The 18427-nt window shown below is 34.1% G+C and overlaps 2 protein-coding genes across 3 annotated transcripts; one reads left to right on the top strand and one right to left on the bottom strand.

Moving 5' to 3' along the window:
- The first annotated feature begins 1496 nt into the window (after positions 1-1496).
- On the top strand, positions 1497-6820 carry LOC107761329 (sugar carrier protein A). 2 transcript variants are annotated; one of them, XM_016579558.2, is made up of 5 exons: positions 1497-1723; positions 2468-2690; positions 3583-3902; positions 4625-5251; positions 6048-6820. In XM_016579558.2, exons 2-5 carry the CDS (start codon positions 2546-2548, stop codon positions 6498-6500), a joined length of 1545 nt encoding a protein of 514 aa, XP_016435044.1. In that variant the 5' UTR covers positions 1497-1723; positions 2468-2545; the 3' UTR covers positions 6501-6820. The 2 variants fall into 2 exon arrangements, with proteins under 2 accessions (XP_016435044.1, XP_016435043.1); XM_016579557.2 differs by lacking the exon at positions 1497-1723 and having other exon boundaries at positions 2256-2690.
- A 4190-nt stretch (positions 6821-11010) lies between these two features.
- Positions 11011-11439, bottom strand: LOC107761328 (uncharacterized). Its single transcript, XM_016579556.1, has one exon. It carries the CDS (start codon positions 11437-11439, stop codon positions 11011-11013), a length of 429 nt encoding a protein of 142 aa, XP_016435042.1.
- Between the last annotated feature and the right edge of the window lie 6988 nt (positions 11440-18427).

Below are 18427 nucleotides of genomic sequence, written 5' to 3'. Positions count from 1 at the left end.
GATGGTGGATCTTCCACTTGCTGAATTGCCAAACCTAAAGTAAGCATGCTCACCTGACACCACTTGCCAAGCAACACAAAAGTCGATGAATTAACATCAATTCAACGGTAATGTTAAATTGAATTAGCGTATCTCGATCAATTTAACGAGGTATTTGCTATCTCTCTACAATATAATATTGAATAACCTCCTTAACATATAAAAAGAAATTACCTAATATTTTAGTCTCGATAGGAATTAACATCAAAATTGTAACCTCTCACATTATTTGCTCGTGTTCTTTTGGTGGATTTAAGAGGTACACAGTTGATTTTTACGCTATAATATAATAACACGTAAAATTAAACCTTCTTCTTTTTTAAATTATTTGAAAAAGTGCGCTTATCTTTTCTTAGAGGAAGTCCTTGTATAATTTTAATATTTCTTTTATGCTTTTCTATGGTTGTAACTAAAAACTATGTGACAAATTCAGGAAAAAAAATATATTTGGCTCATTTTCATATCTAAACGTGTCTAATTCAAGGAAGATGAATAAAATAAGATGGAGGAAATACTGCAATTAGGATGTTTTCTATCATCACCAAAGATTAATGTGGAGTGATAAATATTCTTATATATTTAAATAGAGGTTTTGGGTTAAAATTCTGTGTATAAAATCATATTTGATAGGAAAAGCTCTATGTCCTAAATGTAATTTAGCGGCACGAACCAAATTAATTAAATTTCAAAATAAGAATAAAAAAATCAAACTATTATGTGTGGAACACTCAAAATCTCTGACCAAACTACAAGTATCCCACCTAAATCCCATGCATTAAATTAGATGAAGCCACGTAATACCATGTTACTAGCATAATTATCATCAAAAGTCCTACAAACAATAAATGAACCAAATATTTTATAGAAAAATACTACTTTGGGACCCATCACCAATAACTACCACATGCAACATTTTTCAAGTAATACAATTTTTTGATCAGTTATTATACATTATTGTATAAACTTTTCCAATCCTATATATGGACCACGTTTTGCGTATCAACATATCTTTCTAGCTATGATAGATAATACTTGTCCTTTCCTCACCCACTTTCATCATTTTTTTATGGATTTTAATTATGATGTCAAAATAATTTTTTTTTTATGTTTTTGAAAATATTGTATAAGTTACCTTGTCTTATTTTATAGGTGACTAATTTTATTGTTTCATAAACGATTAAGATTACATATAATTATATTTTAGATGACTTGATCGATAATATAAAAACTCTTTTATATTATTAACGTATAGAAGTTAAACTCATTTTCAATTTATTCATGTGATTTCTTTCCATTCCTGGCAGTGTTTAGTTGATCCAAGAAACTTCCATGTGCCAAACTTTCAGTGAGTTAAAATATGAAGGACCTAAAAAAAAGGAAAAGAAGAGTAACGACTTTCTTATCTTCAAATATCACTTCATTTAAATTTGCTATCATCATCTAGAGGCCATGCAATTTAAAACAAACATTGACAGATTGGCCATTTTATATGTCAAGTCAAAGGAAGTGGTAGAGGGAACAATAATACACAGATGAGAAGCCAACCAGAAACTAATTATATTGAGAAAACAATCTTCTTGTATATAACAAAAGGAACCAAATTACTCTCTTCTAATCTCCCACCCCATCACAAAAAATTCGCAAACTACTAATCGAATCATCGCTACAATTTGGCGACAAAAAGGTGAATCTCCTTCTTTTTTTTCTTCACTTTTTATAAAAGTTACTCCTTCCGGTTTATATGAACATATTTCCTTTTTGATCAATTAAAAAAAAATGATCTCTTTCTAAATTTAGAAACAATTTAGATTAAACTTATAATTTTATTGTGAGAAGCTTGTATAACCACACAAATATTCTGGACCCTTTTTGACTTGTTTAGAATCACACATTCCAAAAATCTTTATTTTTTCTTAAACTTCGTGTTCAGTCAAACAGATTCACATAAATTAAAATGGAAGGAGTATAATTTTTTATTTAGTAAAGTGAAGCTAAACAAGTACAAATATATATAATGAAAAAGCATCACTTTCTGAGAAAGATAAGAAAGATAGTCCTTCGGTTTCAATTTACGTCTAAATTTAAGAAAGAAAGTTAGAAATTTTAACTTATGGTCTAAATAAGATATACTACCCAACAACTATAAAAATATTCCTGGTGCGGGTCCCACGGGCAGAGGCAGAGTAGAATAGTGTGTATGATGACACGTTACTCGTAGCTTGTAAAAGCAGAAGGTTTGTTTCCGATAAAACGAAAAACTAAATTGTTACTGTATTAAAAAGAGTGAATTTGTTTTAAGACCGGCTAAAAAGGGAAAGAGTACCAGATCAAATGAGACAGAGGGAGTAGAAAAAAAGGAAATGATGCTTTTCCAAGAAAAAAGTTTCTTTATTCTTGATTGTTAATGATTTTCCCATTTGAAAGGTAGAATTCAGGCCATAAATATTAAACACAAAAAAGTGAAGAGGAGAGCACAGAATTGCTGTTCTTTGCCAAGAAACTGAAGATGGGAGGAGGGTCAATTGCTCCAAGAGGTGTAACAAAAGAAAGAGCTGAAGAATATAAAGGAAGAGTCACTCCTTATGTAATCATAGCATGTATTGTTGCTGCTATTGGTGGATCACTCTTTGGATATGACATTGGAATTTCAGGTGATTCTTATTTTCATTAAGTTGTTAAAACACTGCTTTTCCTGTAGCTTGTCATAGTTCTCTCTGATTCATTACTAAATGAATATTCTAAGAAAAGAGCTAAAAAGAACTTTACTTTTCCTTTTCTTTTTGCTGCTGGAAGGGGGAATCTAGAACTGGAGGAAGTATGAAAGAACTAATTACTCATATGTTTCTCGGATTCTTCAAAATTGCCATTATCTCCCGAGTCAAATTCTCTATAAATTGCATTTTTTTGGATCCAACAGGAATATGGTGACATTTTTGGAGGAACCGAGACTCATAGCTATGACAACACCAGTTAGTCTCCGAAACTACTTGAACTTCCAAGATTTTCAGGGAAAAAACAAAGACTGAAAAGTAGAAAAAGTAACTAAAAAATTAATCTTCCTTTTCAAGATTTCTTCTAAGATAAAGAGTAGAAGAATCTCTATTTGTTATGATGTTTGTGGATTCCCAATTTAGAGTAAAAAAACTCTTTAGTCATTTGTCGGAAGGGGAGCTTTGACGTAACTGGTAAAGTTGCTACCATGTGATCAGGAGGTCACAAGTTCGAGCCGTGAAAATAACCTCTTGCAGAAATGCAGGGTAAGACTACGTGCAATAGATCCTTGTGGTATGGCCCTTGCCGGATCCGTGGGAGCTTAGTGCACCAGGCTGCCTTTTAGTCATTACTGTTGAACTGTGCGACCATCTCATCTACAGAATAGTGTGCTCGATCTAACAGTTTAAGCTATTATATTAGATGATCACATAATTCAACATGACATTAGAAGAGCAGAGGTCGCGAGGTTGATTTAGTACTTAATTATGTCTTCAAATAGCTGTATTCCTAGCTACTTTCCTCACTAGTTACTTCAATGCAAAATAACAGGGGGAGTGACATCAATGGATGAATTTCTTCGTCGATTCTTCTACTCAGTGTACCAAAAGAAGAGACATGTGCACGAAAACAACTACTGCAAATACAATAACCAAGTTCTAGCTGCATTTACCTCATCTTTGTACTTAGCTGGTTTAGTTGCATCTCTAGTAGCATCTCCTATCACAAGAAACCACGGACGTCGCGCAAGTATAATATGTGGTGGAATTAGTTTTTTCGTCGGAGCAATTCTGAATGCCTCTGCTATCAATCTTGCCATGCTTCTTTTGGGACGAATTATGCTTGGCGTTGGCATTGGCTTTGGCAACCAGGTGATTCCCCTTGAATTTATTCTGTCGCATGCTAAAGAATCTAATATTCCGTAGGGAAAATGATCGTCCTATTCAGTTATTTGTACGCAAAAATAACTATGTCTCAATCCTAAGCAAGTTCAGGCCGGCTATATGAATCCTCAGTGATCACGTCGGCTATATTGTGCTATTTGTACATAATCCAAAAATAGATTTTACTTATGTACACTCACTCTGTAATTCACTATAAAAAATGATACTACTTTTTTTCCGAAGATTTTCTCAGAGTCACATGTGTTTTTCTCTTAAGACCAAGGGAAATGAATAAATGTGAAATTGAAAAGAAAAAGAATCAAATTGCACCATCTCTGTAACAGGTAAATGAATCTTTGTCTCTCGACGAATTTTTACATTATCAATGTATTTTAATCTGTAATTGCAGGTAAGATGACCTATTTTACAACATACTAACGGACAGTTACTATATACATCGAATTTCTTCTAGGAAAGATGTCCAGAATTCTGCACTAGTTAATTTAACTTATATCTATTGACAATCTAATGAAAGTTTTACGCTATTTAATTTGGTTTATTATGACATGTTCCATATACTTAACCTCTAAAATTATCTGATTAGTTTACAATGTCTGTATATAGAAGTTAAAGCGTTGGATCATTTTATGTAAATTCAACTATGGGAATCATTTGAGATGACTGTTTTAACTCTGTATCACTGTTTGAAGGCAGTTCCATTATATTTATCAGAGATGGCACCAGCACATTTAAGAGGATGCCTAAACATGATGTTTCAATTAGCAACAACACTTGGAATTTTCACCGCGAACATGATCAACTACGGAACGAGTAAGCTCCATCCCTGGGGATGGAGACTTTCCTTAGGCCTAGCTGCAGCACCGGCGTTTTTAATGACAGTCGGAGGCCTACTACTTCCAGAAACACCGAACAGCTTAATCGAACAAGGAAACAAAATAAAAGGACGACGAGTTTTAGAGAAAATAAGAGGAACTGAGAATGTTGATGCAGAATTTGAAGATATGGTTGATGCAAGTGAATTGGCGCGGTCGATTAAGCATCCGTTTAGAAATATTCTGAAAAGGAGAAATAGGCCACAGTTAATTATGGCTATTTTGATGCCAACTTTTCAGATACTAACAGGAATTAATATTATACTTTTTTATGCTCCTGTGTTGTTTCAGAGTATGGGGTTTAAAAGAACAGCTTCTCTTTATTCCTCAGCTTTAACTGGTGCTGTTCTTGCTTCATCTACATTAGTATCTATGGCCACAGTCGATAGATGGGGTCGACGAATTCTGCTTATTAGTGGTGGAATCCAAATGATCACCTGCCAGGTAAAGATATTCTAACTACTCAATCCACGTTTCTATATCCTAAATGACAGTCAGTGTAAAACTAGTCAATTTACGATGAATCCTCCAAGTACAAAACTTTTATGTCCTAAACAACAAGGAAATGAGTTGATAATGCAAGAAAAAAAATTTAGTATGCAAATTTATATTGCTGACAAAGGACTCTTACCTAAATATATCCAGAAAATACAAAACACTAATCTTACATAATCTTAGTGTAAAGCAGTAAATCAGTAAAGGAAGATTCAACCACATTTGGTAAAGAACTGGATATTGAATATATAACAAGCAACCTTTCTTCCATATTAAAACGTTTTTAAACTCGGTGTATTTTAACCTATCGTGACATGTAACCTGTCTTATCGTGACATGTAACCTGCCTTATTTTCATGAACAGTTTCTCGTAGTTATTTGTTATTTAAAAGGGAGTCTTGACATAACTGGTAAAGTTGCTGCCATGTGACCAGGAGGTCACAAGTTCGAGCCGTGGAAATAGACTCATGCAGAAATGCAGGGTAAGACTGCGTACAATAAATCCTTGTGATCCGGCTCTTCCCGGACCCCGCGCATAGTAGGAATTTAGTGCACCGGACTGCCCTGTAGTATATTTTAACCAGTTGTAGCATGTAAAATGTCTTATTTTTCGCGTTACCACTCTCACTTTCTATGAACAATTACTTGTAGTTATCTGTTAGGTGATATGATAAAGTAAAAGTCTTTCTTATCTTGTGAGTGTATAGAAGTTAAATTCATCGAAGATAATTTGCTTTTCTTACAGGTTATTGTTGCCATAATCTTGGGACTCAAATTTGGCAGTGACAAGGAGCTTACCAGAGGTTACTCCATTGTAGTAGTGATTTTTATCTGCCTATTTGTAGCTGCCTTTGGATGGTCATGGGGTCCACTTGGTTGGACAGTGCCAAGTGAAATTTTCCCCTTGGAAACAAGATCTGCAGGCCAAAGCATAACAGTAACTGTGAATTTATTCTTCACATTTGCCATAGCACAATCTTTCCTCTCACTTTTATGTGTTATGAGGTTTGGTATTTTCCTATTTTTCTCTGGTTGGATTGTTGTAATGACAATCTTCATCTATCTCTTCTTGCCTGAAACGAAAGGAGTTCCGATTGAAGAGATGATGCAACTTTGGGAAAAGCATTGGTTTTGGAAGAAGATTGTTTTGGATGATCAACAAGCTAACAACACCAATGGTCGGGAGAGCGCTATATAATTGAATCAGAAGCCAATAGCAGAACTATGGCTTTCAAGAAACGCGCTCGTAGCCATAGGATACAGTCATGAGCAAAGGCGGAGTCAAGATTTTAAGTTTATGGGTTCTGAACTTGCCACGGAACCCATAGCTCGTCTTGGTTATTGAGTTGACATTACATATTTATACATTAGTCATGAGAATGTGGATTTAACTGATGCACTCAGTCATTCTTACTAATAGAACATTTTTAACACATGTAAAAGGGAAAGAGTGATATTTTGTTCATGTAGAATGTTGGTATTCTATCTATGAAAGTGTTAATTTTAATTTTAAGAAAAGCCAACATATGCATTGCAGGAATATTTGCTTCAGTTGCACCAAATATTGGCCAGTGGAAAATCCAAAATTTAGACACTGTGGGCTCTAAAGTTGGTTTTCAAATGTATGTTTATCTCTACTTGCTTTTCATCACATATATAAGGTTCGAACCTGAAGTGCTCTGGACCATGTCGAACTTGTGAACCTATTGTTAGATCCACCACTAAGGTTGAACCACCTCCATGAATTCAGAGGCGGATCCAGGATTTAAATCTTATGGGTTCAATTTTAAGATTTTTAACATTAAACACATTATATTTTTAAAGTTATGGGTTCATATCTACTATTTTTGCAATTTTAATGAATTTTTACATACAAATTTTTTTACTCCGCGTCGAAAGTTATTGGTTCAGTTGAACCCGTAGGTAGTACACTACATCCGCGTCTGTCCATGATCCTTTGAATAGAATCTCTTACTACCTCCGTTCCAGTTTATGTCAACCTATTTTTTTTTTTGGTCCGTTCCAAAAGGAATGACCCATTTCTAAATTTGAAAACAATTTTGCTTAAACTTACAATTCTACCCTTAATGAGAAGTTTTTAAAACCACACATTTCAAAAGTCTTCATTTTATCTTAAACTCTGTACTCAGTCAAACAGGTTCACATAAATTGGAACGAAGGGAGTAGTATTTTAAAAGCTAATCATTCCCAATTTATGTAATGTGTTTAACTTGACACGGAGTTTAAAAAAGAAAAAAGATTATTTTGAACTTGTAGTCTAAAATAATCCGTAGATATTTATGTGATTATAAATTATCTCATTGAGGGCAAAAAGAGCATTTTAAAGTCAAATAGTTACTAAATATAGAAATATATTATTCTTTTTTGACTAATTAAAAAGGAAAAAGTGTAGCATAAATTGAAACGAACGGAGTAATATAATATTCAAAAAATAATAGGAAAAAAGTATGTGTGGATAGAGAGACTTCTAAGTACATGAAAAAGTGTACATTTCAAATTCCAATACAAAGTTGAGATATCAGAAAAAGCCAACACTTCAAATCTCAAGTAGCACATATGCATTTGCAGAAAATAGTATTATACTCCAAGTAATAATGAAGTTAATCATGCACCAATGAAAAATAAATGTTGTACTAACTAGTTTTCTGGCTTCAGTTCATAAAAACAGGATAACAATTTGCCAAATTTGCTAAAAGAGTAGAATTTCAGCAAAGTCAATGATAGCCTCTACTATAGAACAAGAACTTGTAGCTAAGCAGTGCTGCAAATAGACGATTGAATAGTTTACTATTTCTGCTGATCAAGTAAACCACAAGGAGGTCCATATCATCATCCTGCCCTCGAGAAATAACACCAAAAATTTTGTAGATATTGGACGCCTATATTGGTCGTTTTGGCCGACAGGGGCAAAAGAAGGCAGCCCAGTGCACAAAGCATCCCATTTGGGAAGGGCCGTACCCTTTGTCGTTTGATATAAATAAGATGTTCATTTATTTCCTTTCCAAATTTACCTTATTGTTTCAATTAGTAAAGAGTTAATTATGTAAAATAATAAAGGGTAATTTAAACAAGTACTCCCATGATCAATAATACTGAATGCGTGGCTTTCTTAATTAATTAAGGAGTGTGTAAAACCCTTAATAGTAGATAATGTGCACACAAAGAAGTATCAAACAAAATATATTTCACGACAAGAGAAGCAGATGGATAAATAGAATTGTAGATTCAGTCCAAGTAGGATAGAGCTATGCCCCTCTATAAGTACCTTAATAAAGACATGATTATAGAAATTATTTTTATCCGTCAATACATAAAACATAAACTCATCTGTGAAATAATATTTACTCTATAAGTATATTATAATGATGTGATTGTAGAAATACTTTTTACACCATCAATAGAAAAAGCTTAAACTCATTACATTAAAAATTACAGTTTTCTAATGCAACTTCTACATCATATTAGCTGAACACGATTTATAAATTGAGTTACCCTGAACCCTAAACTCATCACATTACAAATTGTATTTTCTGAATCCAACTTATATATCGCATTTCAATGCATGCCACTTCTATTTCGCATTAGCTATTATAAATTGCGTTATACTAATACGACTTATAAATCGTATGTCTGATTGTGATTTCTCTATTAAATGGCAAACGGTCTTAAATAGTCCTTCAAGTTTCAGCATTGGATCAAAATCATCATTTATGTTTAATGTAGAGAATTAATAGTCCACTAACTAATAAAATAGTCCGAATAGATATGAAATAAGAATGCGTGTATAAGCACACATAGATAAGAGTATATAAAGATAAAAAATATCTTAAAGTAATTCTTGAATAACAATGTATATATTATTATGCACAGCATAAACAATTCCAGCATTATAATCCCTGTATAATTAGTCAGTAAATTATACGGCCTCCGTTAGTATGTTTAAGTAGGTTTAGTATTCTCTTATGACTGGAGATACTTCAGAACTATCTAATATAAGTCTTCAAGAACTCCTGAAGTCATTTTCAGTATCTAATTAAATTGTTGTTCAAGATGCAGAAACCATATTAGTCATATCTTGTGATGCATATGGACTTCAGTAACATATATACAATATTTCGTGCTATATCCTAATATAATTATTTTAACACGAGCTTAACTTATATACATTGTCAATATAAAAGAACTTTTACACTAAACTATATGTAATTGTCCACAAGAAGTGGCCGATTAGTAGCCTGCTACTACATGAAGTACACTAAGAGTATACAAAATTATTTACGTTGTCAGCATATATAAGTTGAATCATTTTCACATTATCTTGTTTAGCAATTTAACTTGGAACATTTTTGTGGAGGAAGCATTGGTTGAAAATAGTAACTACGAACCCATAATTATGATAGAACCAGTGGCGGAACCAAAAATTAACAACAAAAAAAAGTCATACTTAGAATTTGAACCTGTATATATTTCTCTTATGTGAAGGGAATTCAAAATACTATATATGTATAAAAATAGTTTTTTTACCCTATTTATGATTGTAACTCTACGACATGAGATATTTGCAACCAGTTTATTGCATTCATCAAGATAGTGTGACTCGCACCACAGAATCAGGAAAAAGATACTTCTTCGCTTCTAACTCCTTCAAAGTTGGCCCGCTTGGAAAAGAGCTGCTAGAAATGTAAAAGGGAGATTAAGGAAAAACTTTGTACTTGCTATCATGTCTGCTCTGATATATGGTATATGGAAGGGAAGGAACGAAGCACTATGGCAAAGCAAAGTTCCAAGACCACAGAGCCTATATGCAAACAAGTGAAGGAAGAATGCATACATCGAATGAGAGAAAGGCTGGATCGAAGGAAGAATGATGACGAAAGAATATGGCTGAGGAATTTATATAATTAGAGGAACAATAGGCAAATGTAAATAAGCCTGTAGAGTGTTAGTTTTATAGGTGCTGTTTTTTTTTTTTTTTTGTTTTCTGCCCATTGGATTAGGCTGCTGTATAAGTTTTTGTCAGGTGCTGTATAAAATTTTTCTTTCACCAAAAAAAAAGTTGGCTCGCTTCTCTCTATTCTCACTACTGCTTATTACGTAAAGATTAAGGAAACAAAATTACTAAAATGAGATTTATTAAGGATTGTATAATTTAAACAAGCATATTCGATATGGACCAATTAAGAAGTAAAATCTACTTGTTGTATACTGTATTGTATGTACTTTTTTGGGGAGAAATTCAAAAATAGTTAGATTAACGAGTGATAATTGAAAAATAGTCATAATTTCAAAAGTAATCAAAATTTAACCATTTTTCATGTAAAGACAAATCTGAACGAAAACATTGTTCAAAATTCGGAAAATATTCCAGCATATTATACTGGAGTTCCAGTATAATATACCGGTCCAGCATAATATGCTGGAAGTTCATACACAAGTGCTTCAATCTCCAGTATATTATGCTGGACCAGTCCGTGTTGCAGCAAAATAGTGGTTATTTTTCAATGACTTTGCAAACGCTGACTATTTTTGAATTACCAGTCTGAAAACTGGCTAGTCCGTGCTATTTTTACTACTTTTTTGAGATACTAATAAACTAGTAGGAGTCCGCACATCCCCCGCCATCATAGGGCGAGTTTAGTTATAAACAAAAAAATTCAACCTAAAACTAAATCAAACAAACAAATGCCCTAATTTTTGTCCACAGGCATCTTAAGGCGACACAAAGGACAAACATGGCTTTTCTCAAGCCATTGAACGATACAGCCTCCATGAAAAAGGTGCTTGCATGGCATGCGAGTAACTTCAACAACACCCTCTGAAATCAACGTATCAAAACATATGCTACAATTCTCCTTCATATTGATCATCTTTTCCACCTTCACCTTCTCCAGTGCTTCAATTGCATACGCCGATGCAGGAACGGGCACAAACTCACTCTCTTCCAACGATAAGCCCGCGACCTGTTCTGTCAACTCATCCTCATAATAATTTTGGTAAGGATTCGGAATAGCTTGAGGAATACCATGAATTATGTCCAAAACGATTGGGATTCTTCTCGCTCTTTCATGATTTTCTTGGAGGATTGATAATGTCTTAAGCTTGATGTCTTGTATCATGTTTAGTTGATACAAGAGAGGAACATGTAAACATGTAAGCATTACATGTATATTATTCCATATATCTAATTTGTCCTCTATGTCAAAACAGAATTTTTTGACTATATGATAGTTGAAATGAGTGCGATTATAAAACCTCCAACGACCATCAGCTGCGAGATAGAAATTGTGGTGCAATTTTTGGATTCGACATAGGAAGAAAAATTTGTCCTCCGGCAGATTTTCATCCTCGTGGAGGATGCTTTTTCGGTGCTCTATTGTCCAATGATAAGGGCTAATAGTACTATGGCTCAATTCTCCTGCCATTCAGAATTAGTAATTATTGGAAAAAGAGCAAAGGCGGAATTGAAAATTGAAATTTTTGAGTTTGGGATTTTAATTCTTTTTGGTCAGTAATTAATGAGAAAGATTGGCTTAGTAACTAACGGGAAAAGAAACAAACTGTGGGACAGAGCTTGCTAGCTATATTTGGCTCTTAGATGAAAGAGATATGTGAAGCTAGACATTATATATAATGATGGAAAAATTTAAAAACCTAATTACGATTGGTAAAGGAAAAAGAAAAGGAAAGCAATTTCAGTTTCCTAGTTATTAAGGGAAAAAGAAAACGAAATCCTAATTTGTGATGGACTGAAAATCTACAGCGGAAGTGGTAAAGCATTAAATAAACTTCCATTGTCTAAATTTAAAAACCTAATTACGGCCGGTAAGGGCAAGAGAAAAGGAAAGCACAACTCTTTTTCCTAATTAGTGATGGATATCTCTATGTGTTTTTAATAAAATTTTGTCGCAAAATAATCGATTTTTATTTTCTAAATGTCCTTAATTAATATTTGACTAAATAGAGAATATTATTTTTTTCAAATAAGTACAAAGCTATTAAAAATTTATAAACATATAATAACAAACTGCGTTTCAATTTGTGGACAATTGAAACTTCTGTGTTCTCAGCTTTTAAATTCCTTGTAATTTATTTTCATTGTCAATCAAACCTGCTGATAAAGCGAAGTCAACTAATTCTCTACTAAGTCGACTGAGTTTTTAAATTAGTTACAATTCATCCCCCTTCTTGTACTCTCAATTGGTATCAGAGCAAAACTCACGAACATTGCTTAACAGCAAGTGAGAAAAAGATCATGGGATCAAATACAGTAATTGAAACACTATTTCAAAAAGGAACTTCTCAGGTACGACCCTTTTACTTCAATGGTCAGCACTTCTCTCATTGGAAAGTGTGCGTGGAGACCTACACTATGTCATATGAATTAAAGTTTGGCGCGTGATCAAAAAGGAAAATCTTACAATTTTGCAAATGAAGGATGACAACGGTCAAATCATAGTATCATCTGATCCTCTTGATTTAGATGATTACACTGAAGAACAATCAGCCATTATTCAAGTGAATGCTAAGGCAAAACAATATGTTGTACTGTGCTATCAGCGGAGAAGAATATGAAAAAGATATCAAGCTGTGAAACTGCAAAAAAAATATGAGATAAGTTAGAAGTGACATATGAAAGAACCAATAAAGTAAAAGAAACAAGGATCAATCTCCTAGTTCGAGATTATGAACTGTTTCAAATATGAAGGATGGAGAATCAGTAGAGGAAATGTTTTTCAGGTTCAGCAAGATCCCTCGAGACTTAAAATCATTTGGTAAACCAATCAAAAGCGGAGAATAAGTCAGAAAAATTATGAGAAGTCTTCCCACTATTTGGCAACCCAAAGTCATTGCTTTGGAATGTTAGGATGTTGACAAAATATCATATGATGAACTTAGAGGTGATCTAATTGCGTTTGAGAAAACATACTTAGACAGAAAAGTTCAACAAGAAAAGAAGAAGACCGTTGCATTCAAAATAATTGTGGTTGAAGAAGAAGATGATAAAGTGAGAAGATGAAGAAGAAGAAGAAGAAGAAGAAGAAGAAGGAGGAGGAGGAGGAGGAGGAGGAGGAGGAGGAGGAGGAGGAGGAGGAGGAGGAGGAGGAGAACATAGACACATTCAAGTTGAATGCCCTGAACTGAAAAAGAAACTAAGCATGAACTTTCAAAAGAAGAAATCCCTTGGAGCTTGGAGTGATGAAGAAAAATCTGATCACGAAGAAATTGCCAACATGTGCTTCATGGCCATCAAAGAAGATAGCGATGAAGACTCAGGTGAACTTGGTCTCATGGAAGACAAAGGAACAAGTGAGATACGTCTTCCTACCCATCCTAACTGTCATGAACTCCAAGAATTTATTAATATTGCTCTTGTAGATATTGAGAAAGTACTGAATGAACTTCGAAAAATCCAAACAGAAAAGAAAGACTGAGCTTTGAAGTATGTAAAATTGAGAGAGATAAGCTTCAAGATGAAGTTAATGAACTTCAACTTCAACTGAATGGATTGCGAAAATCCACCAGTCATAGTTCAGTTAGATCAAATCAGTTTACTCCTCATAAATCTCCAACTAGAACTTGAAATATTTCTGCATGTACTCATTGTGGCAAAAATGGGCATAATTCTAACCATTGCAGGATTACAATCTAAGGAGAAAAAGTCTCTGAAAATTCTAATAACCCCTCATATTTTTACTGCGGAAAACTCGATCATACTTCTAACTATTGCAGGTTTAAGAACAACAGGAGATGGGTCTGGTAACCCAAGCCATCTAGTCAATCTAATATTCAGAGCACTAATCATTCAGGGCCCAAGCAGGCTTGGGTACCTAAAAATAAGTAATTTCTCTTTTTTGCAAGAACATCGCAAGAAGAATAAAAAAAGAAAATGGTACCTTGATAGCGCGTATTCTAGACATATAACTGGTGACAAGACAGTCACCAAACTAGATGGAGGAACAGTCACTTTTGGAGACAAATCAAAAGGGAATGTAATTGGAGTTGGAAGAGTTCCCCTCAGCTTAACATATGATATAGACGAAGTGTACCTGGTTGATAAACTTGGTTACAACCTTCTCAGTATCAGTCAACTATGTGACAATGACTATGAGGTTCATTTTAAAAAGCATTTGGCTTATTGAAGACGAATCAGGTAAAGTTATTCTTTCTGGAAATAGAGACAGGAATGTCTATACTATCAGTAATATAGATAGTCTTGGTAATCAAATTTGTTTAGCTTCTATGATTGATGATCCCTGGTTATGGTATAGAAAGCTTGGCCATGCTAGCATGAATACTATTCAAAAACTTTTCAAACGTGATCTTGTCATTGGTCTTCCAAAACTAGATTTTTCAAAAGATCATATTTGTGATGCATGTCAATTAGGAAAACAAACTCGTTCATCTTTTAAAATCAAAAATATTGTTTTTACTACTAAACCCCTTTAACTTTTGCATATGGATTTATTTGGTCCAACTAGAACTGCTAGTATTGGTGGTAGAAAATATGCCATTGCTATTGTAGATGATTTTTCTCGTTTCACTTAGGTTATTTTTCTAGGCCATAAAGATGAAGCTCTAAGAAATTTGAAGTGTTCTGTAAGAAGGTACATCTTGAAAAGGGATATTACATCTCTACTATAAGAAGTGACCATGGATGAGAGTTCGAAAACAGAGCCTTTGAAAACTTATGTAATGATCAAGGAATCTCTCACAACTTCTCTTCTCCAAGATCACCTTAACAAAATAGAGTGATAGAACGTAAGAACATAACTTTGCAGGGCATGGCAAGAACCATGATTGTGAAAAACTCCCTCTCACACCACTTCTGGGCATAAGCTGTAAGCACAACATGTCATATCATTAACAGATGTCTGATTCGACTCATTCTTAAAAGGACTCCATATGAGCTGTGGAATGGTAAGAAACCCAACATCAGTTACTTTCACCCATTTGGCTGCAAATGATTATTCACAATAATGGAAAATATAATTTGGGCAAGTTTGATCCAAAAAGCGACGAAGGTATTTTTCTTGGATATTCTCCCTCAAGTAGAGGATATAGATTATTCAATAAAAGAACTTTATGTATTGAGGAATCTATTCATGTTGTTCTTGTGGATACTAACCCTCACTTAAGGAATAAAAACTTTTCTGAAGATGAGAAAATCTCTATTGTCCCAAAATCTGCTGTTACAGAAAAAGATAGTTACGATCAGGCGACCAATTAGCAAAATCAGTCAACTGAGGAGCACATTGAAATCCAGGAACCATCTTCTGTCGAACAGTCAAATACTTTGGAAAAGGAGCCAGTCACAGGTGTTCCAAATGAATGAAAAAGTGAACCTGAATATTTTCACAAGTTCATTATTGGAAATCCACAAGAAGGAATCACTATCAGAAGATCTCAAAAGCTCAACTCTCACATGGCCTTAATATCACAACTTGAGCCAAAAAAGGTTGATGGAGCTCTCAAAGATGACTACTGGTTCAAAGCCATGAAAGATGAACTCGATCAATTTGAAAGAAATAAAGTGTGGGACTTGGTACCAAAACCATCAAATCCTTCCATCATATGAACCAAATGGGTTTTCAGAAACAAGCTGAATGAATCTGGTCAAATAGTTTATAACAAAGCAAGGCTAGTCGCCCAAGGTTACTCTCAGCAAGAAGGAATCGACTACGATGAAACATTTACTCCTATAACAAGATTAGAATCCATTCAAATACTACATGCTTTTGCTACTCATAAAGGATTCAGGCTATTTCAAATGGATGTAAAAAGCTCATTCTTAAATGGATATATCTCTTAAGAAGTATACGTGAAACAACCTCCTAGCTTTGTAAGGAACAACTTCTCAAACCATGTATTCAAGCTGTCAATAGCTTTATACGAACTCATGCAAGACCCTCGAGCCTGGCATGAAAGACTAAGCTATTTTCTTCTAAATTAAGGTTTCAAACGAGGTAATATCGATATCGACACAACTCTATTTATTAAGCATTCAAGTTTAGGTAATCTTATTACTCAAATTTATGCAGACGATACTATTTTGGGAGCTCTAACTCTGTATTATGTGAAGAATTTGCTCATATCATGAAAGGAGAATTCGAAATGAGCATGATGGGAGAGCTAACTTTCTTTCTTGGATTACAAATCAAGCAATCTTCCAAAGGGATTTTTATTAGCTAAACCAAGTACACTAAGGAACTCATAAAAAAGTTTGGAATGGAGAATGTAAAGCCTATTGAAACTCCAATGAGTCCAACAACTATACTTGAAGAGGAAAAGAATGGAAAAAGTGTGGATGAAATAATGTATAGAGGAATGATTGGATCTCTACTAGTCGACCAGATATAATGTTCAGTGTTTGTAAGTGTGCAAGATTTCAGTCGGCTCCAAAGAAATCTCATTTGACTGCAGTTAAACGCAATATTAGATACTTCATTAGGACCACTGAATTAGGATTATGGTATGTTCATTCTAACAATTTTGATTTAAAAGATTTGTCAGATGCAGATTTTGTAGGTGATAGGACTGACAGGAAAAGTACTAGTGGCACATGTCAATTACTGGGGAATGCTCTAATTTTTCAGCATAGCAAGAAATAAAATTATGTTACTATGTCAACTATTGAAGCAGAGTATTTAGTTGTTGGAAGCTGTTGTACACAAGGTCTTTGGATCAAGCATCAACTTCTCGATTATGATTTATCTCTCACTTCTACTCATATTTTCTGTGGTAATACAAGTGCTATATGTCTGTCAAAAAATTATGGGCATCATTCTGGGGAAATATATAAAGAAATTAAGCACCATTTTATTCATAATCATATTGCAAAAGGTAATATTTCGTTAGAGTTCATTAGTATTGAGTCCCAACTTGCTGATATTTTTACAAAACCTCTTTTGGAAGAAAGATTTTGTCTAATGCATAAAAAGATTAGTATTATGCGTATCTTTGTAAAATATTTTACTTCCTTTGTTAGTTTGCTTAATTGATGAGTGTATTAATTTAATGTGAGTGCTATTATTACTCTTCCATTAGTGACGCTGAAGCAACTCCTCAGAAAGTGTCACTTCAATTTGAACCTGCCATTTCCTCTAACTGATGCAAACCTTCAATCTTTCAAAAGCCTAGTTAATTACTCCCCTCCTCTCTCATTCTCCATCACTTCTCACCAATTTTTCTACCATGGCTAAGAGAAACCTCTCATCCTCCACTGCAACAAGATGAAGCATGCGATTTCAAAAAACCCAAAACCCTGAAGAAACCATCCACCTTGAATCATCCCTTGATTCAGACCTCCTCAAAACCGTTAATGAAAGTAATGACTCATCGGAGGATCTCCCTATTAGCCAAAAAAAATACCTATGGAGCAAAACCCCAAAAGGCCTGCATGCAAGAAAGGAAAAGTGAAAAGTACAGATTTTGGGCCATGGGATAAACTGAACTTCTATGGACCAAATGATAAATCGAGGTTTGAGTATTATAAGTCTAAATCTATGGCTTATGGATGCTCTGTAAGTCTCTCTCTTATGAAATATTTGTACTGTGATATGATTTCTATCTTTGAATTTCAACATCTTTCTCCTCTATTTGATACTGTTGGAAATTCGGTGTATGAAGAACACGTGGGGATGTTTTATGCAAATCTGTGTGTTAATGACAAAGATGATTTGGAGTTAATAGTTCTAGGCACTCAGATTGTTCTTAATTCCTATCAATTTGAGAAGATTTTTTTCGCTAAGTTTCATGGTTATGATATTTTGTGCAAAACTCCTGGCCTAAAGACTTTGAAGTTTCTTTAGAAGAGGCAAAAACTTTTCTGTTTGAAAATCCTCCTGGCATTGGTCCTAAAAGTCTTAAGTTTGAACATTGTGCATTAGCCCACATGATTGCTACTACTTTACTTCCTAGGACTGGGTCTCTCAGCACTTTGACTACTAGGGATATCTTTGTTCTTTACTGCCTTGTGAACAATAAAAGACTTGACTGGTTTGTGTAGATTCATCAGTATATGCAGGGATATATCCTCTTTTGCTGCTTGTTTACCCTATGACTTGCTCATCTCACATATTCTTGAGGTCATGAAGGTTGATTTGG

The sequence above is a fragment of the Nicotiana tabacum genome, chromosome 18, assembly GCF_000715075.1.
Source record: "Nicotiana tabacum cultivar K326 chromosome 18, ASM71507v2, whole genome shotgun sequence".
Taxonomy (NCBI): Eukaryota; Viridiplantae; Streptophyta; class Magnoliopsida; order Solanales; family Solanaceae; genus Nicotiana; species Nicotiana tabacum.
The sequence above is the reverse complement of the archived record's forward strand: the minus strand, read 5'-3'. Positions and strand labels throughout refer to the sequence as shown.